Below are 23,921 nucleotides of genomic sequence, written 5' to 3' on the forward strand. Positions count from 1 at the left end.
ATATTTATTACTTTATTTATTTATTTATTTATTTATTTACTTTACTTGTACATTTCTCTCCCCACCGCCTTACCTCCTTCCCCTCCCCACAGTATATATGGATATGTTTGTACAGATTCATTACTCTATTTTATTTGTACATATTTATTCTATTTATTTTATTTTGTTAGTATGTTTGGTTTTGTTCTCTGTCTCCCCCTTCCAGACTGTGAGCCCACTGTTGGGTAGGGACTGTCTCTCTATGTCGCCAATTGGTACTTCCCAAGCGCTTAGTCCAGTGCTCTGCACACAGTAAGCGCTCAATAAATACGATTGATGGTGATGATGACGATGATGTTGCGCACACAGTAGGCGCTTAATGAATACTATTGAATGAATGAATGAATTGATGGATGGCTGGATTGACTGGCGCGCGCGTCCCCGCTGGCCCCGCCCCCCGCGGGCCTCACCCCCCCAGCCCCGGCGCCGCCAGTACGCATGCGCGCGCGGGCCCTCCGGCGCATGCGCAGTCCCCGCGCCCGGCGACTCTGGCCCGAGTGGAGGTATGTTGGACTCCTACGCCCCGGGATGGGGCTGCTTTGGCCTCCCCCGGGCCCGGAATGCCCTCCCTCCCTCTGCCCACCCGCCAAGCTCGCTCTCTTCCTCCCTTCAAGGCCCTGCTGAGAGCCCACCTCCTCCAGGAGGCCTTCCCAGACTGAGCCCCCTCCTTCCTCTCCCCCTCGTCCCCCTCTCCATCCCCCCCCGCCTAACCTCCTTCCCCTCCCCACAGCACCTGGATAGACGTTTGTACGGATTTATTACTCTGTTCATTTTCTTTGTATCTATTTATTTTATTTTGTTAGGATGTTCGGTTTCGTTCTCCGTCTCCCCCTTCTAGGCTGCGAGCCCGCTGTTGGGTAGGGACCGGCTCTAGATGTTGCCAACTTGGACTTCCCAGCGCTTAGTCCAGTGCTGTGCACACAGTAAGCGCTCAATAAATACGATTGAATGAATCCTTTCTGCCCTCCTGTCATCCTGTCCTCCAGCCCTCCCTCCTGTCATCCTGTCCTCCCTCCCTCCCATCCTCCCTCCCTCCCTCCTGTCATCCTGTCCTCCATTCCCCCCACCCTCCCTCCTGTCATCCTGTCCCCCATTCCCCCCCACCCTCCCCCCTGTCATCCTGTCCTCCATCCCTCCCCCTCCCTCCTGTCATCCTGTCCTCCATCCCTCCCCCCTCCCCCCGTCATCCTGTCCTCCATCCCTCCCCCCTCCCCCCTGTTATCCTGTCCTCCATCCCTCCCCCCTCCTGTCATCCTGTCCTCCCCCCCTCCCCCCCCTCCTGTCATCCTGTCCTCCATCCCTCCCACCTCCCTTCTGTCATCCTGTCCTCCATCCCTCCCTCCTGTCATCCTGTCCTCCATCCCTCCCTCCTGTCATCTTGTCCTCCATCCCTCCCTCCTGTCATCCTGTTCTCCATCCCTCCCACCCTCCCTCCTGCCATCGTTTCCTCCACCCCTCCCTCCCTCCTGTCATCCTGTCCTCCATCCCTCCCACCCTCCCTCCTGTCATCCTGTCCTCCATCCCTCCCTCCCTCCTGTCATCCTGTCCTCCATCCCTCCCACCCTCCCTCCTGTCATCCTGTCCTGCATCCCTCCCTCCCTCCTGTCATCCTGTCCTCCATCCCTCCCACCCTCCCTCCTGTCATCCTGTCCTCCATCCCTCCCTCCCACCTGTCATCCTGTCCTCCATCCCTCCCTCCTGTCATCCTGTCCTCCATCTCTCCCTCCCTGCTGTCATCTTGTCCTCCATCCCTCCCTCCTGTCATCCTGTCCTCCATCTCTCCCTCCCTCCTGCCATCCTTTCCTCCACCCCTCCCTCCCTCCTGTCATCCTGTCCTCCATCCCTCCCACCTGTCATCCTGTTCTCCATCCCTCCCTCCCTCCTGTCATCCTTTCCTCCCTCCATCCCTCCCTCCTGTCATCCTGTCCTCCATCCCTCCCTCCTGTCATCTTGTCCTCCATCCCTCCCTCCTGTCATCCTGTTCTCCATCCCTCCCACCCTCCCTCCTGCCATCGTTTCCTCCACCCCTCCCTCCCTCCTGTCATCCTGTCCTCCATCCCTCCCACCCTCCCTCCTGTCATCCTGTCCTCCATCCCTCCCTCCCTCCTGTCATCCTGTCCTCCATCCCTCCCACCCTCCCTCCTGTCATCCTGTCCTGCATCCCTCCCTCCCTCCTGTCATCCTGTCCTCCATCCCTCCCACCCTCCCTCCTGTCATCCTGTCCTCCATCCCTCCCTCCCACCTGTCATCCTGTCCTCCATCCCTCCCTCCTGTCATCCTGTCCTCCATCTCTCCCTCCCTGCTGTCATCTTGTCCTCCATCCCTCCCTCCTGTCATCCTGTCCTCCATCTCTCCCTCCCTCCTGCCATCCTTTCCTCCACCCCTCCCTCCCTCCTGTCATCCTGTCCTCCATCCCTCCCACCTGTCATCCTGTTCTCCATCCCTCCCTCCTGTCATCCTTTCCTCCCTCCATCCCTCCCTCCTGTCATCCTGTCCTCCATCCCTCCCTCCTGTCATCTTGTCCTCCATCCCTCCCTCCTGTCATCCTGTTCTCCATCCCTCCCACCCTCCCTCCTGCCATCGTTTCCTCCACCCCTCCCTCCCTCCTGTCATCCTGTCCTCCATCCCTCCCACCCTCCCTCCTGTCATCCTGTCCTCCATCCCTCCCTCCCTCCTGTCATCCTGTCCTCCATCCCTCCCACCCTCCCTCCTGTCATCCTGTCCTCCATCCCTCCCTCCCTCCTGTCATCCTGTCCTCCATCCCTCCCACCCTCCCTCCTGTCATCCTGTCCTCCATCCCTCCCTCCCACCTGTCATCCTGTCCTCCATCCCTCCCTCCTGTCATCCTGTCCTCCATCTCTCCCTCCCTGCTGTCATCTTGTCCTCCATCCCTCCCTCCTGTCATCCTGTCCTCCATCTCTCCCTCCCTCCTGCCATCCTTTCCTCCACCCCTCCCTCCCTCCTGTCATCCTGTCCTCCATCCCTCCCACCTGTCATCCTGTTCTCCATCCCTCCCTCCCTCCTGTCATCCTTTCCTCCCTCCCTCCCTCCCTCCTGTCCTCCCTCCTTCCTGTCATCCTGTTCTCCATCCCTCCCTCCCTCCCTCCTGTCATCCTGTCCTCCATCCCTCCCTCCTGTCCTGCATCCCTCCCTTCCTCCTGTTATCCTGTCCTCCCTCCCTCCCTCCTGTCCTCCCTCCCTCCCTCCCTCCTGTCCTCCTGTCCTCCATCCCTCCCTCCCTGCCTCCGTCCCCTCCAGGCCGGCTCCGCGGCCCCTTCCGAGCTGTCAGATGGTCTCGAAGGTCGGTGACCTCCGCCTTCTGCGCGTGCGCCCGCCGGTGTTCATTCATTCATTCATTCATTCATTCATTCATCCACTCAGTCGTATTTATTGAGCGCTCACTGTGTGCAGAGTTGCGTGGCTCAGTGGAGAGAGCCCGGGCTTTGGAGTCACAGTCATGGGTTCTAATCCTGGCCCCACCAACTGTCAGCTGTGTGACTGTGGGCAAGTCACTTCACTTCCAGCGCAGAGTGATGGGTTCTAATCCTGGCTCCACCAGTTGTCAGCTGTGTGACTTTGGGCAAGTCACCTCACTTCCAGCGCTTAGAACAGTGCTCCAGCTCTTAGAGCAATGCTTTGCACATAGTAAGCGCTTAATAGATGCCATTATTATTCTTTGTGCCTCAGTGACCCCATCTGTAGTAATAATAATAGTAATGATGCAAGGCACTGTTCTAAGTGCCGGGGGGATACAGGGTGATCAGGCTGTCCCACGTGGGACTCACAATCTTAATCCCCATTTTACAGGTGAGGTAACTGAGGCCCAGTGAAGTGACTGAGCCCCCTCCTCCCCTTCCCCATCCCTCCCTTACCTCCTTCCCCTCCCCACAGCACCTGTATATGTGTTTGTACACATTTATTACTCTATTTTACTTGTACATATTTATTCTATTTTATTTTGATCATTTGTTTTGTTGTCTGTTTCCCCCTTCTAGACTGTGAGCCCACTGTTGGGTAGGGACCATCTCTACATGTTGCCAACTTGTACTTCCCAAGCACTTAGTACAGTGCTCTGCACACAGTAAGGGCTCAATAAATACGATCGAATGAATGAATGAAGTGACTTGTCCAAAGTCACACAGCTGACAAGCGACAGAGCCGGGATTAGAACCCTTGACCTCTGACTCCCAAGCCTGTGCTCTTTCCACCAAGCCACGCTGCATCTGTAAAATGGGGGTGAAGACTGTGAGCCCCCCTTGGGACAACCTGCTCACCTTGTATCCTCCCCGGCACTTAGAACAGTGCTTGGCACACAGTAAGTGCTTAATAAATGCCATTATTATTATTATTAAGCGCTTTGAAAGTACAATTCGGTAACATATACAGTAATCCCTACCCAACAATGCACTCACAGTCTACAAGAGGGAGGCAGACAACAAAACAAGTAGACAGGCATCACTATTATCTTAATAATAATAATATCATCTCCCCCTCGTCCCCCTCTCCATCCCCCCCATCTTACCTCCTTCCCTTCCCCACAGCACCTGTATATATGTTTGTACATATTTATTACTCTATTTATTTTACTTGTACTTATCTATTCTATTTATTTTATTTTGTTAGTATGTTTGGTTTTGTTCTCTTGTCTCCCCCTTTTAGACTGTGAGCCCACTGTTGGGTAGGGACTGTCTCTATATGTTGCCAACTTGTACTTCCCAAGCGCTTAGTACAGTGCTCTGCACACAGTAAGCGCTCAATAAATACGATTGATTAATAATAGTGGTGTTTGTTAACTGCTTACTGTGTGCCAGGCACTGTTCTAACCCCGGGGGGAGATACAAGTTTATCAGGTTGTCCCAGTCTTGACCCCCATTTTACAGATGAGGTAACTGAGGTGAAGTGAAGTGATGGGATTGGAAACCACAACCTCTGACTCACAAGCCCGTGCTCTTTCCACTAAACCGCGCTGCTTCTCTAATGTGATAGGTGTTCACATTAATCCTTATGTGATAGGCGTTCAAACTGCAGGTCAATAATAATAATAATAGTATTTGTTAAGCGCTTGCTATGGGCCGGGCCCTGTTCTAAGCATTGGGGTAGATATAATATATATGTATATATGTTTGTACATGTTTATTACTCTATTTTACCTGTACATATCTATCCTATTTATTTTATTTTGTTAGTATGTTTGGTTTTGTTCTCTGTCTCCCCCTTTTAGACTGTGAGCCCACTGTTGGGTAGGGACCGTCTCTATATGTTGCCAAATTGTACTTCCCAAGCGCTTAGTACAGTGCTCTGCACACAGTAAGCGCTCAATAAATGCGATTGATTGATTGATTACAAGCCAATCGGGTTGGACACAGTCCCTGGCTCACGATCGTAATCCCCATTTTACAGATGAAGTAACTGAGGCATAGAGAAGTGAGGTGATTTGCCCAAGGTCACACAGCAGCCAGTTGGCGGAGTCGGGATTAGAACTCATGACCTTCAGAGGTCTGTCCATTACACCATGCTGCTTCCCAGTCAGTCGGTGCTGTTTATTGAGCACTTACTACGCGCAAAGCTGTGCACCAAGCACTAGGAAGAACCTCGGTGCAGCAGAATTAGCGGGCAAGCCCCCGTGCCTCCAGTGTAGTGGACGCCCCCCGAGGCCGGGACCCCCGGGCCAGCCCTGGCGATGCTGGCACGGGGCGGCACACCGCAAGACCGGGGCTGACACTGGCCCGGCCTAATCCCGGCCCCACCACGTGTCTGCAGGGTGACCTTGGCCAAGTCACTTCACACCTCTGGGCCTCAGTTACCTCATCTGAAAAATGGGGATTGAAGCTGGGCGGCCCAAGTGGGACAACCCGATTTGCTTGTATCTACTCCAACACCTCGTAATAACAATAATAATAATGGTGGCACTTGTTAAGCGCTTAGTATGTGCAAAGCACTGTTCTAAGCGCTTGGGAGGATGCAAGGTGGTCAGGTGGTCCCACGTGGGGCTTACGGTCTTAATCCCCATTTTGCAGATGGGGCACAGAGAAGCCAAGTGACTTGCCCGAGGTCACACAGCCGACAGTTGGCGGAGCCGGGATTTGAACCCATGACCTCTGACTCCCAAGCCCGGGCTCTTTCCATTGAGCCACGCTGCTTCTCAGTATTGCAGTATTCTCAGTAGTACAGTATTTGGAACATAGCGCTTAACAAATACCGTTATTATTATTGTTATTATTATTTTCCGCTTTCCAGGAGGCAGCCCCAGTGGATAGGTTACTCTCGTCCTGAATCCTCCTGGTCATCTTTGCGACTGAGAGGAAGAGAAGACGAAGGACAAGCGAGGAACAAAGGACTCTTGAAAGGAAAAATTGACTTTTATAGCAAAGGAACATTAACACTTGATATTAGGTACTAAATCGCTATTTTCATCTTCGGTGGAAGTAATGTGGCCCCGTGGATAGAGCACAGGCCTAGGATGTGGAAGGACCTGGGTTCTAATCCTGGCTCTGCCACTGGTCCGCTGGGCGGCCTTGGGCAACTCACTTAACTTTTCTGCGCCTCAGTTTCCTCATCTTGAACGTGGGAATTAAGAGTGAGCCCCACATAGGACAGGAGCTGCATTCAACCTGACTAGCTCTTAATAATAATAATGGTACTTTTTAAGCGCTCACTGTGCACGGTTCAAAGCTCTACGGTAGATACGAGTTAATCAGGTCGGACACAGTCCCTGCCCCGCATGGGCTCACCGTCTTAATCCCCATTTTACAGATGAGGTAACTGAGGCCCAGAGAAGTTGTGACTTGCCCCAAGTCACAGAGCAGACATGTGGCAGAGCCGGGATTAGAACCCAGGTCCTTCCAACTCCCCAGCCTATGCGTTATCCACTAAGCCGTGCTGCTTTGCTACCCCAGTGCTTAGAACAGGGCCTAGCGCATAGTAAGCACTTAAGAAATGCCATAAAAAATAGCAATACATAGCCAAGATCTTCCAGTTTGGGTTCTGGGTGATTGCCTTGCTTGCTTTGTCCATTTCACCGGGGCTAAAACTGACTTTATACTCTGTAAAGCCATTCTGCAATTCCAGAGCCGTTTATGCTTGAATTTGAAAGCATCCTTTGTGGATAGAATGGACATAAAAGGCCTAAGATCACACTTCTTGTAGGTGACTTAATAAAGAGTGTGAATGATAGTGTTCCTTGTGGGCATGAGACCCATTTGCTAATTTTGACAGCAGAATTAGCAAATCCTCCCAAGCACTTAATACAATGCGCTTGGTTTGCCACCTTATTAAAATTACAACTTCAAAGGGCCTTCCCTGACAGCCCTCATTTCCCCTTCTCCCTATCTCTAGGGAGATGTAACAGGCCTAAGCTCACACTTCTTGTAGGTGACTTATTAAAGAGTGTGAGTGATAGTGTTCCTTGTGGGCATGAGACCCATTTGCTAATTTTGATAGGAAAATTAGCAAATCCTCCCAAGCACTTAATACAATGCTCTTGGTTTGCCACCTTATTAAAATTACAACTTCAAAGGGCCTTCCCTGACAGCCCTCATTTCCCCTTCTCCCTATCTCTAGGGAGATATCCTTTGTACTTAAATTTGTACCCTTTATTCAGGGCACCCTCAGCCCTATAGCATGTGCATACTTATCCATAATATACTTTAATGTCTGTCTTCCCCTTGCATTCATTCATTCATTGGTATTTATTGAGCACTTAATGTGTGCAGAGCACTGTACTAAACACTTGGAAAGTATAATACCATCATTATTATTACTACAGTACAGCAATAAAGAGAGACAGTCCTTGCCCACATTGGGCTCACAGTCTGGGGGTGGAGGGAAAGAAAAGCAAATTCAGTTAGAATGCAAAGAATATTATTGGTGATGATATTTCATTCATTCATTCATTCATTTAATCGTACTTATTGAGCGCTTACTGTGTGCAGAGCACTGTACTAAGCGCTTGGGAAGTACAGGCTGGCAACATATAGAGACGGTCCCTACCCAACAGCAGGCTCACAGTCTAGAAGGAGAGACAGACCACAAAACAAAATATATTAACAAAATAAATAGAATATGTACAAGTAAAATAGAGTAATAAATATGTACAAACATATATACGTATATACAGGTGCAGTGGGGAGGGGAATCAATCAATTGTATTTATTGAGTGCTTACTGTGTGCAGAGCACTGTACTAAGCGCTTAGGAAGGGGAAGGAGGTAAGGCGGGGGGATGGAGGGGGAGGAGGGATGGCTTAGTACAGTGCTCTGCACACAGTAAGTGCTCAATAAATGCGATTGAATTGAATGAATGAATACCTGTTAAACACTTACAGTGTACCAGGCACTGTAATAAGCACTGGGGTGGATTCACACAAATCGGGTTAGAGACGGCCCCTGTCCCACGTGGGGCTCACCGTCTTCTTCCCCATTTTACAGATGAGGGAACTGAGGCCCAGAGAAGTGAAGTGACTTGCCCAAGGTCACACAGGAGACAAGTGGCAGAGCCAGGATTAGAACCCAAGTCCTTCTGACCCCCAGGCCCGTGCTCAGTCCACTAGGCCACCTGTGATGTTAATGGTGGCAATTAGGTAAATAGTCATTTTCCTAATGACATAAACTTTTCAGCTTGATGGTACTGTGGAGGTGGATATTGGAGATTGTATCAAACCTCCTTACGAAAACAAAAACTCCTCACCATTGGCTTTAAAGCTCTCCATCACCGTGCCCCCTTGGAAGAGAAGCAGCGTGGCACAGTGGAAAGAGCCCGGGGTTAGGAGTCCGAGGTTATGGGTTCAAATCCCGGCTCCGCCGCTTGTCAGCTGGGTGACTTTGGGCAAGTCACTTCACTTCTCTGGGCCTCAGGTACCTCATCTGTAAAATGGGGATGAAGACTGTGAGCCCCATGTGGGGCAACCTACCTTGTAACCTCCGCTGCACTTAGAACAGTGCTTTGCACATAGTAAGTGCTTAATAAATGTCATCATCATTATTGTTATTATTACCTCACCTCACTTCCCTCCTTCTACAACCCAGCCCACGCACTTCACTCCTAAAGTGCTAAACTCACCTGTGCCTCCGTCTCGTCTTGCCTGTCTCACCCCTGACCCCCAACCCAAGCCCCCCCTCTTCAAATCCAGCGTGGCTCAGTGGAAAGAGCCCGGGCTTTGGAGTCAGAGGTCATGGGTTCAAACCCCGGCTCTGCCAATCGTCAGCTGGGTGACTTTGGGCAAGTCACTTCACTTCTCTGGGCCTCAGTACCTCATCTGTAAAATGGGGATGAAGACTGTGAGCCCCCCCATGGGACAACCTGATCACCTTGTAACCTCCCCAGCGCTTAGAACAGTGCTTTGCACATAGTAAGCGCTTAATAAATGCCATTATTATTATTATTATTAAATCCAACAATGACTCTCCCCCTCTTCAAAGCCTTATTGAAGGCACATCTCCTCCAAGAGGCCTTCCCAGACTCAGCCCCACTTTTCCTCATTTCTTTTAGAATGTGAGCCCACTGTTGGGTAGGGACTGTCTCTATGTGTTGCCAATTTGTACTTCCCAAGCGCTTAGTACAGTGCTCTGCACATAGTAAGCGCTCAGTAAACAAATAAATACGATTGATTGATTTCCCATTCCCTTTCTGCCTCACACTGACTTGCTCCCTTTGCTCTTCCCCCACTCTCAGCCCCACAGCACTGTATCTTAATTGTCATTTTATTTGATGTCTGTCTCTCCCCCAGGGTATAAGCTCAGTGTGGGCAGGGAATGGCACTGTTTATTGTTGTATTGTACCTTCCCAAGCACTTAGTACAGTGCTCTGCACACAGTAAGCATTCAATAAATACGGATGAATGAATTGTGAAATAAGAAGCATCAGGATTATGTAATGGGAGAGGGAACTAAAGAAACTTTGAGGTTATATACCTGGGGGAATGGAGGTGGAGTTGTTGGGATCATATCTCATGGACCTTGACCTGTGAGATAACCTGATGGTTGCGTGAAATTTAGAGTTATAGCACAAATATGATACTGCCTATCGCTCTAATAATAATGATGGTATTTGTTAAGCGCTTACTATGTGCAAAGCACTGTTCTAAGCGCTGAGGAGGTTACAAGGTGATCAGGTTGTCCCAAGGGGGCTCACAGTTTTAATCCCCATTTGACAGATGAAGGAACTGAGGGAAAGAGAAGTGAAGTGACTTGCCCAAAGTCACCCACCTGAGAGTTGGCAGAGCCGGGATTTGAACCCATGACCTCTGACTCCAAAGCCCGGGCTCTTTCCACTGAGCCACGCTGCTTTTCTAGAGTGGGATCTTTAGACTGTGAGCACTTTGTGGGCAGGGAACATGTCTAACAACTCTACAATATTGCTAATCAGTTAGTGGTATTTATTGAGTGCTTACTGTGTGCAAAGCACTGTACTGAGCACTTGAGAGAGTATAACAGCTTTGGTAGATGTCTTCTGTCCCCATAAGGAGCTTATAGTTCAGAGGGGAAGAAAATCATTATGGCAAAGTGGATAGTGCATGGTCCTGGAAGAGAGAAGGACCGGGGTTCTAATCCCGTCTTTTCCACTTGTCTGCTGTGTGACGCTGGGGAAGTCACTTCACATCTCTGGGCCTCATGGGTAAAATGGGGATTAAGACCGTGAGCCCCATGTGAGACGTGGTGTGGTGTGTCCAACCTGATGAACTTGCATCTACCCCAGCACTTAGTACCGTGCCGGCACATAGTAAGCGCTTAACAGCATTAAAAATAAATAAATTACAGATATGTACGCAAGTGCTGCGGGGCTGAGGTTGGGGTGAATAAAGGGTATAAATCCAAGTGCAAGAAGTGAGGGTATGGAGGGGAAATGAGAGCTCATTCGAGGAAGGTCTCTTCCCCCCTGTGATGTGATTTTAATAAGGGTCTGAAGGTGGAATGAAGGGTGGTCAGTCGAAGAAAGATGAAAAGTGAGTTTCAGACGTGGGCAAATTGTCAGTGGTGAGGTAGTGAGTAGGTTGGCATTAAAGAAGCCAAGTGAACATGCTGGGTTGTAACAGAAAATCAGTGAGATAAAATTATTATTAATAATCATAATAATAATGATATTTGTTGAGCGTTTACTGTGTGCCACTGTTCTAAGCACTGGGGTAGATGCAAGGTTTTCAGGTTGTCCCACGTGGGGCTCACCATCTTAATCCCCATTTTACGGACGAGGTAACTGAGGCACAGAGAAGTTAAATGACTTGCCCAAGGTCACAGAGCTGACAAGTGGCAGAGCCGGGTTTGTACTTGAAAAATAAATGCTAAAGTTAAATATCGTATACCTCTCCGATTAGATTTTGGGAAAAACATCTGTTTTGTGTATTGCCGTTATGAAGCGTGAAGTCCATTTTATTCTCTGAACTCATACGACTTGATTTAAATACCTAGGAGAAAATATGTCCGTAGAGTCGCTAGGGATCGGAAATGACTTGACGGCATTTGATGATGATGAGGCTAAAAATAAATTTTAAAGTGCTTAAAAATACATCTTAAAGTCACTGTTGTTTTTATTGTCGAACACAATCCCCAGTATGCCTGCAACAGCAAACTTTTTGCTTTAAGCAAGGGTTTTCTTCTCTGCGTGTGCATTCGTTTTATTAGCATTGCTAATCATGATTTGTTAATATTTTTATATTTATCAGGCATGAATGGAACCACTTCATTCAAAAGCATACACATATGCTTGAAATTATATCGGTCCTCTAAATAAGATAAAAAGGGGGAAGGTCAAATTTTGCCTTAGCTAAGCATTTCGGTGGCTCCGTTTTTCCTGGGTTGAATATCAGTTCGAGATTATCAGTAAATAAAAATCATTTTTCCCTATCCATTTCTCTACCTAACAATGCAGACACAGGTCCCTGCCAGGGAGGGACTGTCTTGACTGAGATTTGTGAACACCAGGGCAGGGAGGGGAAAGAGGATAAGTATTCTTTGAGAAAATCTTTCTCTTGGAAGATTTCCTGGCGCTCTTTGAGGGCAGGAATCATGTTTAACCTCTCTATAGTTTGTACTTTCCCTTGTGCACTATATACTGCTCTGCACACAGCACTCGATAAAAACCGTTGATTGATCGATCGAATCCTCTCTACTTTGCCCCTTCCACTGTTGTAATTAATAGTAGTGTTTGCATTTACGGAGCACTTTATGCAGACCAGGGTACTAAGTGCTGGGAAAAAATACACAGGTGAGATTTATTTGTTTTTATGGTATTCGTTAAGTGCTTAAGTATGTGCCAGGCACCGTACTAGGTGCTGGGGTGGTTACAAACAGATGGAGTGGGACACAGTCCCTGTCCCATGTAGGGCTCACAGTCTCAGTCCCCATTTTACAGATGGGGTAACTGAGGCCCAGAGAAGTGAAGCGACTTGCCCAAGGTCACACAGCAGACAAGTGGCGGAGCTGGGATTAGAACCCATAATGATAATGATGGCATTTATTAAGCGCTTACTATGTGCAAAGCACTGTTCTAAGCACTGGAGAGGTTACAGGGTGATCAGGTTGTCCCACGTGGGGCTCACAGTCTTCATCCCCATTTTACAGATGAGGGAACTGAGGCCCAGAGAAGCGAAGTGACTTGCCCAAAGTCACACAGCCGGCAGTTGGCGGAGCCGGGATCTGAACCCCTAACCTCGGACTCCAAAGCCCGGGCTCTTTCCACTGGGCCGTGCTGCTTCTCCAATAATAATGGCATTTGTTAAGCGCTTACTATGTGCAAAGCACTGTTCTAAGCGCTGGGGAGGATCCAAGGTGATTGAGTTGTCCCACGTGGGGATCACAGTCAATCCCCATTTTACAGATGAGGAAACTGAGGCTCAGAGAAGTTCAGTGACTTGCCCAAGGTCACACAGCAGACATTTGGCGGAGCTGGGATTCGAACCCCTGACCTCTGATCTCTTTCCACTGAGCCACGCTGCTTCTCCCATGACCTTCTAACTCCCAGGCCCACGCTCTATCCACTAGGCCATACTGCTTCTCCCATATTAGACATATATGTCTGTTATATAGACATCGTATATGCCTCGGGGAGAGTGGGGAGGAGACTCACAATCCAAGCATATAAACTTGGAGAGGGCACTAGAAACTGACATATCTGGAGTGATGAAACAGTAAAACAGCGTAAAACCCAAGGACAGGTACACAGGGTAATGTCCCAAATCAGTCGAGTGTTGTGCCTAGGGAAGAATTTCGGGCTCGTCGTGGCTTAGGGTCCAAGGGACGTCCGTAGTCAAAGCAACCGTGCCGGCCGTCTTCCAGAGGTTTTGCGGCAGCCTCCTGCTGCGGCTGCTTTTCTCTTTCCCACTTGGATGATGGAAGGCAGATCGGGATTCATTCAATCGTATTTATTGAGCGCTTACTGTGTGCAGAGCACTATACTAAGCACTTGGGAGAGTACGATATGCCAATAAACAGACACTTGCCCTGCCCACAATGAGCTTAAATCGCAAGTTCTGAGAACTTCTCAGTCCCTTCTCTCCTTCTCCAGCCCAGCCCGCACCCTCCGCTCCTCCGCCGCTAATCTCCTCACCGTACCTCGCTCTCGCCAGTCCCGCCATCGACCCCCGGCCCACGTCCTCCCCCGGGCCTGGAATGCCCCCAATCCCTCTGCCCATCCGCCAAGCTAGCTCTCTTCCTCCCTTCAAGGCCCTGCTGAGAGCTCACCTCCTCCAGGAGGCCTTCCCAGACTGAGCCCCTTCCTTCCTCTCCCCCTCGTCCCCCTCTCCATCCCCCCATCTTACCTCCTTCCCTTCCCCACAGCACCTGTATATATGTATATATGTTTGTACATATTTATTACTCTATTTATTTTATTTGTACATATCTATTCTATTTTATTTTGTTAGTATGTTTGGTCTTGTTCTCTGTCTCCCCCTTTTAGACTGTGAGCCCACTGTTGGGTAGGGACTGGCTCTATATGTTGCCAATTTGTACTTCCCAAGCGCTTAGTCCAGTGCTCTGCACATAGTAAGCGCTCAATAAATACGATTGATGATGATGAAGTTCAGGCACAGAACTTGCAAATGCAGCAGCAGCAGCGTCACGGGAATGGATTGAGCGCTTACCTCCTGCAGAGCACTTGAAGGAGTACAGTGCAACGGAGTTAAAGAGCTCTGTGCCTCAACGAAGTTACAGTCTAAGAGATGAGTTTATAATCCAGAGCAAGACTGTTTGGTGCCATATCTGACAGGAATAATATCGAACGTATGGTGGTCTGTCCTTTTAGCCCCAGTTGGGTGGTATATAATAAAGTGGCCCCGATTTCGAGATCCTTAGTTCAGTTGAGATTAATAACGTCCGACGGGCCCGACCAGCTTTATTCCAGATGTTCAGCTCCCTGTTGTTTCCCCCAGGGCCCCACCTCCTAGCCTGTAACCTCATTGTGGGAAGGGAATTTGTCTTTTATACCATTATATTGTACTCTGCCCACAGAGCGCTCAATAAATGATATTTATTCAGCAGTTGACTCTGATCGATTGATCTTGCCGGTCTTGTTGACAAAAAGGAAAACGTGGGACTTGAGCTGCCCTTGAAGAGAACTGCCCTCGCGCCTCCAACCTCAACAAAATTGTTGTGATTGACAATCTTTTCAGTCATCCCTGTTATTGATACGCATGTTCTATTTTCACTGCCCCTCGCCGTCTACCTTCTTTAGTTGAACCGGAAAATTCCGTGCAAACAAAATTGATGACTAGTGGATGTTCTTCGTCTTTTAACTGTTGTGATTGACAATCTTTTCATTCATCCGTTATCGATACACATGTTCTATTTTCACTACCCCTCGCCATCTACCTTCTTTAGTTGAACCGGAAAATTCCGTGCAAACAAAATTGATGACTAGTGGATGTTCCCTGTCTGTCGGGCTTTTACCTCCTGCCCCCTCAATCAGTCTCTCCTTCACAGCCCACATCTCAAGAGGGGATCTCCCACCTGCTCTCATAAATCAATCCATCAATCAATCAATCGTATTTATTGAGCGCTTACTGTGTGCAGAGCACTGTACTAAGCACTCGGGAAGTACAAGTTGGCAACATATAGAGCCAGTCCCTACCCAACCTTCCCTGATTAATTTCTCTTACCGCTAGATTATAACCTTGCAACTCCCACTTGAGCACTTTTAAATGGTATTTGTTAAGAGCTTGCTACGTGCCGGGCACTATATTAAGCGCCTGGGTAGATCCAAGTTGATAAGTTTGGATGCAGCCTCCCGCCCCATCCCTTTTCACCCTCCTAAGACAGGGAGTCGATCAAATCCGATAACCTGCTGCTGCTGATTTGTACTTCCCAAGCGCTTAGTACACAGTAAGCGCTTAATAAGTGCGATTGAATGAATGAATGAACCTTGCACGTTGCAGAGTGAATGCAGCGCTTGAGCAGAATTGGCACCGAGTCAACCACTGAATAAATTTCATCATCATTATCATACGGCCTTTCGTTCATTCAATTTATTGTATTTTGTGTGCCGAGCACTGTACTAAACGCATGGGAGAGTACCATATAATAATAAATCGGCCCATTCCCTGCCCTCCACGAGCTTACAGTCTACAGGGGCCTTTGATATCCATTCCTTTCGATATCAAGAAGAAACTCCAGACCGTTGTCTTCGATGGCACTCAGTCAACTCCCTCCCCGTGAATTATTTACTTTCCACTTTCCCCCAGTTCTCCTATTTGAACCTCGCAAGCTAAGCTCCTCACTGTGCCTCGTTCTCATCTTGCTTATTGCCTTTCCCTTATCTGGAACTCTCTCCCTCTTCAAATCTCCCGGACCACATTTTTCCTTATCTTCAAAATCCTTCTGAAATCATATTTCCTCTAGACTGTAAGCTCAGGAAACGTATCTGCCAATTCTGTTGTATTCAGTCGTATTTATTGAGCGCTTACTGTGTGCAGAGCACTGTACTAAGCGCTTGGCAACATAAAGAGACGGTCCCTACCCAACCTTCCCTGATTAATTTCTCTTACCGCTAGATTATAACTGTGCAACTTCCACTTGAGTGCTTTTAAATGGTATTTGTTAAGAGCTTGCTACGTGCCAACACTATATTAAGCGCCTGGGTAGATCCAAGTTGATAAGTTTGGATGCAGTCCGAGTCCCGCCTGGGGCTCAGAGTCTTAGGCCCCATTTTACAGATGAGGTAACTGAGGCATAGAAAAGTTCAGTGACTTGGAGAAGCAGCGTGGCTCAGTGGAAAAGAGCCCGGGCTTTGGAGTCAGTGGTCACGGGTTCAAATCCCGGCTCCGCCAACTGTCAGCTGTGTGACTTTGGGCAGGTCACTTCACTGCTCTGTGCCTCAGTTCCCTCATCTGTAAAATGGGGATTGACCGTGAGCCCCCAGGGGGACAACCTGATTACCTTGTATCCCCCAGCGCTTAGAACAGTGCTTTGCACATAGTAAGCGCTTAATAAATGCTATCAAAAAAATTGATGTTTGGACGCAGTCCAAGTCCCACCTGGGGCTCACAGTCTTAGGCCCCATTTTACAGATGAGGTAACTGAGGCATAGAAAAGTTCAGTGACTTGGAGAAGCAGCGTGGCTCAGTGGAAAAGAGCCCGGGCTTTGGAGTCAGTGGTCACGGGTTCAAATCCTGGCTCCGCCAACTGTCAGCTGTGTGACTTTGGGCAGGTCCCTTCACTGCTCTGTGCCTCAGTTCCCTCATCTGTAAAATGGGGATTGACCGTGAGCCCCCAGGGGGACAACCTGATTACCTTGTAACCCCCAGCGCTTAGAACAGTGCTTTGCACATAGTAAGCGCTTAATAAATGCTATCAAAAAAATTGAAAAGTTTGGACGCAGTCCAAGTCCCACCTGGGGCTCACAGTCTTAGGCCCCATTTTACAGATGAGGTAACTGAGGCATAGAAAAGTTCAGGGACTTGGAGAAGCAGCGTGGCTCAGTGGAAAAGAGCCCGGGCTTTGGAGTCAGTGGTCACGGGTTCAAATCCCGGCTCCGCCAACTGTCAGCTGTGTGACTTTGGGCAGGTCACTTCACTGCTCTGTGCCTCAGTTCCCTCATCTGTAAAATGGGGATTGACCGTGAGCCCCCAGGGGGACAACCTGATTACCTTGTATCCCCCAGCGCTTAGAACAGTGCTTTGCACATAGTAAGCGCTTAATAAATGCTATCAAAAAAATTGATAAGTTTGGACGCAGTCCAAGTCCCACCTGGGGCTCACAGTCTTAGGCCCCATTTTACAGATGAGGTAACTGAGGCATAGAAAAGTTCAGTGACTTGGAGAAGCAGCGTGGCTCAGTGGAAAAGAGCCCGGGCTTTGGAGTCAGTGGTCACGGGTTCAAATCCCGGCTCCGCCAACTGTCAGCTGTGTGACTTTGGGCAGGTCACTTCACTGCTCTGTGCCTCAGTTCCCTCATCTGTAAAATGGGGATTGACCGTGAGCCCCCAGGGGGACAACCTGATTACCTTGTATCCCCCAGCGCTTAGAACAGTGCTTTGCACATAGTAAGCGCTTAATAAATGCTATCAAAAAAATTGATAAGTTTGGACGCAGTCCAAGTCCCACCTGGGGCTCACAGTCTTAGGCCCCATTTTACAGATGAGGTAACTGAGGCATAGAAAAGTTCAGTGACTTGGAGAAGCAGCGTGGCTCAGTGGAAAAGAGCCCGGGCTTTGGAGTCAGTGGTCACGGGTTCAAATCCCGGCTCCGCCAACTGTCAGCTGTGTGACTTTGGGCAGGTCACTTCACTGCTCTGTGCCTCAGTTCCCTCATCTGTAAAATGGGGATTGACCGTGAGCCCCCAGGGGGACAACCTGATTACCTTGTATCCCCCAGCGCTTAGAACAGTGCTTTGCACATAGTAAGCGCTTAATAAATGCTATCAAAAAATTGATAAGTTTGGACGCAGTCCAAGTCCCACCTGGGGCTCACAGTCTTAGGCCCCATTTTACAGATGAGGTAACTGAGGCATAGAAAAGTTCAGTGACTTGGAGAAGCAGCGTGGCTCAGTGGAAAAGAGCCCGGGCTTTGGAGTCAGTGGTCACGGGTTCAAATCCCGGCTCCGCCAACTGTCAGCTGTGTGACTTTGGGCAGGTCACTTCACTGCTCTGTGCCTCAGTTCCCTCATCTGTAAAATGGGGATTGACTGTGAGCCCTCCGTGGGACAACCTGATTGCCTTGTATCAGTATGTACAGATATTTGTAAATATCTGTCATAATTTGTAGTATAAGGTAAATATGTACCTTATTTGTCCATATTTATTTTATTTTGTTAATCTGTTTTGTTGTCTGTCTCCCCCTTCTAGACTGTGAGCCCACTGTGGGGTAGGGACCGTCTCTATATGTTGCCAACTTGGACTTTCCAAGCGCTTAGTACAGTGCCCTGCACACAGTTAGCGCTCAATAAATACGATTGAATGAATGAATGAATAGCCCCCAGCGCTTAGAACAGTGCTTTGCACATAGTAAGCGCTTAATAAATGCTATCAAAAAAAAAAGTTGATAAGTTTGGACGCAGTCCAAGTCCCACCTGGGGCTCACGGTCTTAGGCCCCGTTTTACAGATGAGGTAACTGAGGCATAGAAAAGTTCAGTGACTTGCCCAAGGTCACGACAAGCGGATAAGTGGCAGAGCTGGAATTCGAGCTCAGGTCCTTTCGGACTCTCAGACCCATTTTCTTTCCACTAGGCCATACTGTACAAATGTGTCACCGTGTCTTGCCTCACGCCGGCGGGTCGTTTCTGACCCATCCCTCCCAGAACGCCCCGCTCTCCATATATAATAACATATAACATATATAATAATATATGTTGCCAATTTGTACTTCCCAAGCGCTTAGTACAGTGCTCTGCACATAGTAAGCGCTCAATAAATACGATTGATGATGATGAATGGCATTTATTAAGCGCTTACCGTGTGCAAATCACTGTTCTAAGCGCTGGGGGGATGCAAGGTGATCAGGTTGTCCCACGGGGGGCTCCCAGTCTCAATCCCATTTTACAGATGAGGTAAGTGAGGCACAGAGAAGTTAAGTGGCCTGCCCAAGGTCTTGCAGCTGACAAGTGGCGGGGTAGGGATTCGAACCCATGACCCCTGACTCCAAAGCCCGGGCTCTTTCCGCCGAGCCACGCTGCTTCTCCAGTTCTCCGTATGCAATCATTCCGGTAGTGGATCCGCAGAGTTTTCTTGGGAAAAATGCGGAAGTGGTTTATCATTGCCGCCTTCCGCACGGTCAACTCGAGTCTCCAGCCTCGACTCTCTCCCGTGCTGCCGCTGCCCAGCGTGGGTGAGTTTTGACTTGTAGCCGATGGCCTTCCACTCACTAGCCGCAGCCCAAGCTAGGAATCGATCAATCATATTGATTGAGCGCTTACTATGTGCAGAGCACTGTACTAAGCGCTTAGGAAGTACAAATTGGCAACATACAGAGACAGTCCCTATGGGTAGGCCTCCGCTTGACCGTCCCTCCCGGAGCCGAGATGGTAGAGTGCTGGAATCTCTCCGGGTGCAACCCCGAGAGGGAATCATCATCATCATCATCATCAATCGTATTTATTGAGCGCTTACTATGCGCAGAGCACTGTACTAAGCGCTTGGGAAGTACAAGTTGGCAACATATAGAGACAGTCCCTACCCAACAGTGGGCTCACAGTCTAAAAGGGGGGAGACAGAGAACAAAACCAAACATACTAACAGAATAAAATAAATAGAATAGATATGTATAAATAAATAAATAGAGTAATAAATATGTACAAACATATATACATATATACAGGTGCTGTGGGGAAGGGAAGGAGGTAAGATGAGGGGGATGGAGAGGGAGACGAGGGGGAAAGGAAGGAAGGGGCTCAGTCTGGAAATATTCTTATTACCCGTGGCAAATCTGCGCAGATTGATTTACGTTGCGTACTTATTAAGCACCATTTTGTACACATATAATAATAATAATAATAATGGCATTTGTTAAGCGCTTACTCTGTGCAAAGCACTGTTCTAAGCACTGGGGGGATACAAGGTGATCAGGTTGTCCCACGTGGGGCTCACAGTCATCATCCCCATTTTAGAGATGCGGCAACTGAGGCTCTGAGAAGTTAAGTGACTTTCCCAAGGTCACACAGCAGACACGTGGCGGAGCCAGGATTTGAACTCATGACCTCTGACTCCAAAGCCTGGGCTCTATCCACTGAGCCACGCTGCTTCTCCGCATATCCACTTCTCCTTCTCCTACTTGAAAATTATTTCAGCATCAGGGTCCCCTGTAGATGGTGAGCTATTTGAGGGGAGGCATCATGTCTGTTAACTCTTGTACTTTCCCAGGCTATTACTCCAGTGTCCTGCACATAGTCAATCAATCAATCAATCGTATTTATTGAGCGCTTACTGTGTGCAGAGCACTGTACTAAGCGCTTGGGAAGTACAAGTTGGCAACATATAGAGGCAGTCCCTACCCAACAGTGGGCTCACAGCCTAAAAGCACACAGTCTAAAAGTCCACACTTAATAATAATAATAATAATGATGGCATTTCTTAAGCGCTTACTATGTGCAAAGCACTGTTCTAAGCGCTGGGGAGGTTCCAAGGAGATCAGGTTGTCCCACGGGGGGCTCACAGTCTTCATCCCCATTTGCCAGATGAGGGAACTGAGGCCCAGAGAAGTGAAGTGACTTGCCCAAAGTCACCCAGCTGACAAGTGGCGGAGCTGGGATTTGAACCCAGGCCCTGCTGAGAGCTCACCTCCTCCAGGAGGCCTTCCCAGACTGAGCCCCTTCCTTCCTCTCCCCCTCATCCCCCTCTCCATCCCCTCATCTTACCTCCTTCCTTTCCCCACAGCACCTGTATATATGTATATATGTTTGTACATATTTATTACTCTATTTATTTATTTATTTATTTTGTACGTATCTATTCTATTTATTTTATTTTGTTAGTGTGTTTGGTTTTGTTCTCTGCCTCCCCCTTTTAGACTGTGAGCCCACTGTTGGGTAGGGACTGTCTCTATATGTTGCCAATTTGTACTTCCCAAGCGCTTAGTACATTGCTCTGCACACAGTAAGCGCTCAATAAATACGATTGATGATGATGAACCCACGACCTCTGACTCCAAAGCCCGGGCTCTTTCCACTGAGCCACGCTGCTTTCCATAAGTATTGTTACCCTCACATAGCATGCAAACCTCCCTCCAGTGTAATTTTTCCTCTCTTTCCCCCTAAATATATTGTGTTCATTTCCTGACACTTCTGCAATTTATCTATAATTTATCGATTTATATTTATGTCTGTCCCCCCCCTTTAGACTGTAAGCTCATTGTGGGCAGGGAATGGGTCCGTTTATTGCTATCATGTACTCTCCCAAGTGCTTAGTACAATGCTTTGCACGCAGTGGGTGCTCAATAAATACAAATGAACGAATTCGAAACGTATTTCCTTTGATGCATGTTTAGTATAGAATGCACGATTAATTGCATTCCACTTACCTTTTGCAATGTTGCTTTGTTCCAGACTTAGAAATGGACGTGGATATTACATTGAAAGACGAAATTCCCGTGCACAATCAATTTATCAACTGTTGTGGAGCGGAAACTCAGGTTCTCAAATGTGGGCCCTGGACTGAACTGAGCTCAAATGAAAATGACAGCAACCCCCAACTCCTGATTCTTATTATCACTGGTAAGTTCTTCAATTTCCATCATCATCATCATCAATCGTATTTATTGAGCGCTTACTATGTGCAGAGCACTGTACTAAGCGCTTGGGAAGTACAAATTTCCGTCTTAACGTACCTTCTGATTTTCCGCAGTGGATATTTTTGTACATTGAAAAGGAGCATTATTATGAACTGTGGGGTTTAAGCGCTTACTCTGTGCCAAGCACTGTACTAAGGGCTGGGTCAATTCCGAAGAATCGGGGGAAGTGTGGCAAAATCCAGAAATGACGTCGGCCCTGGCGAGGGGTAGGATCAGGAGGGTTGGTGGGGCAGGTTGGAGAAGGGGCCAAGGTAGGAGAGGAGCAGGACTCAGTCAGTCGTATTTATTGAGCGCTTACTGTGTGCAGAGCACTGTACTAAGCTCTCTGAGAGAATGCAGAGGTGGGAATTAGATTAGAGGGGCCCCTTTCAAAACATTTTAATAATGATGAGGGTGTTTATAGAGCACTTACTAGGTGCCAACCACTGCAGTAGGCACCGGGGTAGATACAAGGCCATCAGATCAGACACAGATCCCGTCCCAAATGCCGTACACAATTTCAGAGAGAGGGAGAGCGGGAATCTTAGCCCCATTATAAAGATATGGAAACTGAGGCCCAGAGATGCCTAGTGACCAGAGACCGAGCTGGGGTTAAAATACAAATTTATACTCCGTCCACTAGCCTGGCTCCTGCCCACTTCCTTCATCGGGATGTAGTGGATAGAGCGTGGGCCTGGGACTCAGGATGTGGGTTCTAATCCCGGCTCCACTGCTTGTCTGCTCTGTGACCGTGGGCAAGTCACTTCACTTCTCCAGGCCTTAGAGAAGAAATTTTAGAGAAATTTTACAGATTTTACATCTGTAAAATGGGGATTGAGACTGTGCCCCATGTGGGACAGGGACTGAGTCCAACTGGATTTGCTTGTATCCACCTCAGGGCTTAGTACAGTGCCTGGAACAAAGTAAGTGCTTAACAAAACCTATTATTATTATCATTATTATTATTATTATAATCACCATTGTCGTTATTATTATTATTATTATTATTATTATTATCTCCCACTGTAGCTATTGCCCGTAAAATTCCACCTGCTCCAGTGACCTTTTCTTGTAGTTGCCAAAACCCCACGTATCAACCCAACAGCCACTTCCCTTCCCTTCCCTTCCCCACAGCACCTGTATATATGTATATATGTTTGTACATATTTATTACTCTTTTTATTTATTTATTTATTTATTTATTTTGCTTGGACGTATCTATTCCATTTATTTTATTTCGTTAGTATGTTTGGTTTTGTCTCCCCGTTTTAGACTGTGAGCCCACTGTTGGGTAGGGACTGTCTCTATATGTTGCCAATTTGTCCTTCCCAAGCGCTTAGTACAGTGCTCTGCACACAGTAAGCGCTCAATAAATACGATTGATGATGATGATGATGATGATCAACCCAACAGCCACTCTAGCAGTTATGATTTTACACCTATCCTCAATAATGTTACATATAATATTCAATTGTTCATACACTTGTTCTACTTAATTCTGATATTTCGCGGTGCCATATTTGTTCGACGCCCTACTTTTCACTGTTCTTCTTATCGCTCCAGAAGCAGCATGACATAGTGGATAGAGACAGGCCTGGGAGTTCGGAGGTTCTGGGTTCCAATCCTGGCTCTGCCACTGGTCTGCTGTGTGACCCTGGGAGAGTCATTTCACTTCTCTGGGCCTCAGTTCCCTCACCTGTAAAATGGGGATTGAGACTGTGATTTGCACATGGTACAAGGACTGTGTCCAACCTCAGTTGCTCGTATTCACTCCAGCACTTAGTACAGTGCCTGGCACATAGTAAGTGCTTAACAAAAACCATAATAATAATAATAGTAATACCTTTATATTCTGTAGGTAGCTCTCACCCTTTCAGAGAACGGCTTTTGCCTTCAGAGAAATTTCCCAAGCACTTTAGCTCGGTCTTTCGTACTTCACTAAGTACTAAGGTGCAGCGCAAGCAGCGTGGCTCAATGGAAAGAGCACGGGCTTTGGAGTCGGAGGTCATGGGTTCAAATCCCGGCTCTGCCAATTGTCAGCTGGGTGACTTTGGGCAAGTCACTTAACTTCTCTGGGCCTCAGTTCCCTCAGCTGTAAAACGGGGATTAAGACTGCGAGCCCCACGTGGGACAACCTGATCACCTTGTATCGTCCCCAGCGCTTAGAACAGTGCTTGGCACATAGTAAGAGCTTAAT

General features: G+C 48.2%; 1 protein-coding gene across 2 annotated transcripts in view; it reads left to right on the top strand.

Moving 5' to 3' along the window:
- The first annotated feature begins 497 nt into the window (after positions 1–497).
- Positions 498–23,921, top strand: part of LDAH (lipid droplet associated hydrolase) — a 209,495-nt gene continuing 186,071 nt past the window's right edge. Inside the window, exons 1-2 of one of the 2 annotated variants that reach the window (XM_038751343.1) lie at positions 498–542; positions 21,501–21,668. In XM_038751343.1, coding sequence (XP_038607271.1) covers positions 21,509–21,668 — 160 coding nt within the window. In that variant the 5' untranslated portion in view covers positions 498–542; positions 21,501–21,508. Of the gene's footprint in view, positions 543–6,282; positions 6,433–21,500; positions 21,669–23,921 lie in introns of those variants that run through there. The other variant, XM_038751342.1, reaches the window with a different exon arrangement.

Source organism: Tachyglossus aculeatus, chromosome 9, assembly GCF_015852505.1.
Source record: "Tachyglossus aculeatus isolate mTacAcu1 chromosome 9, mTacAcu1.pri, whole genome shotgun sequence".
Lineage (NCBI taxonomy): Eukaryota > Metazoa > Chordata > Mammalia > Monotremata > Tachyglossidae > Tachyglossus > Tachyglossus aculeatus.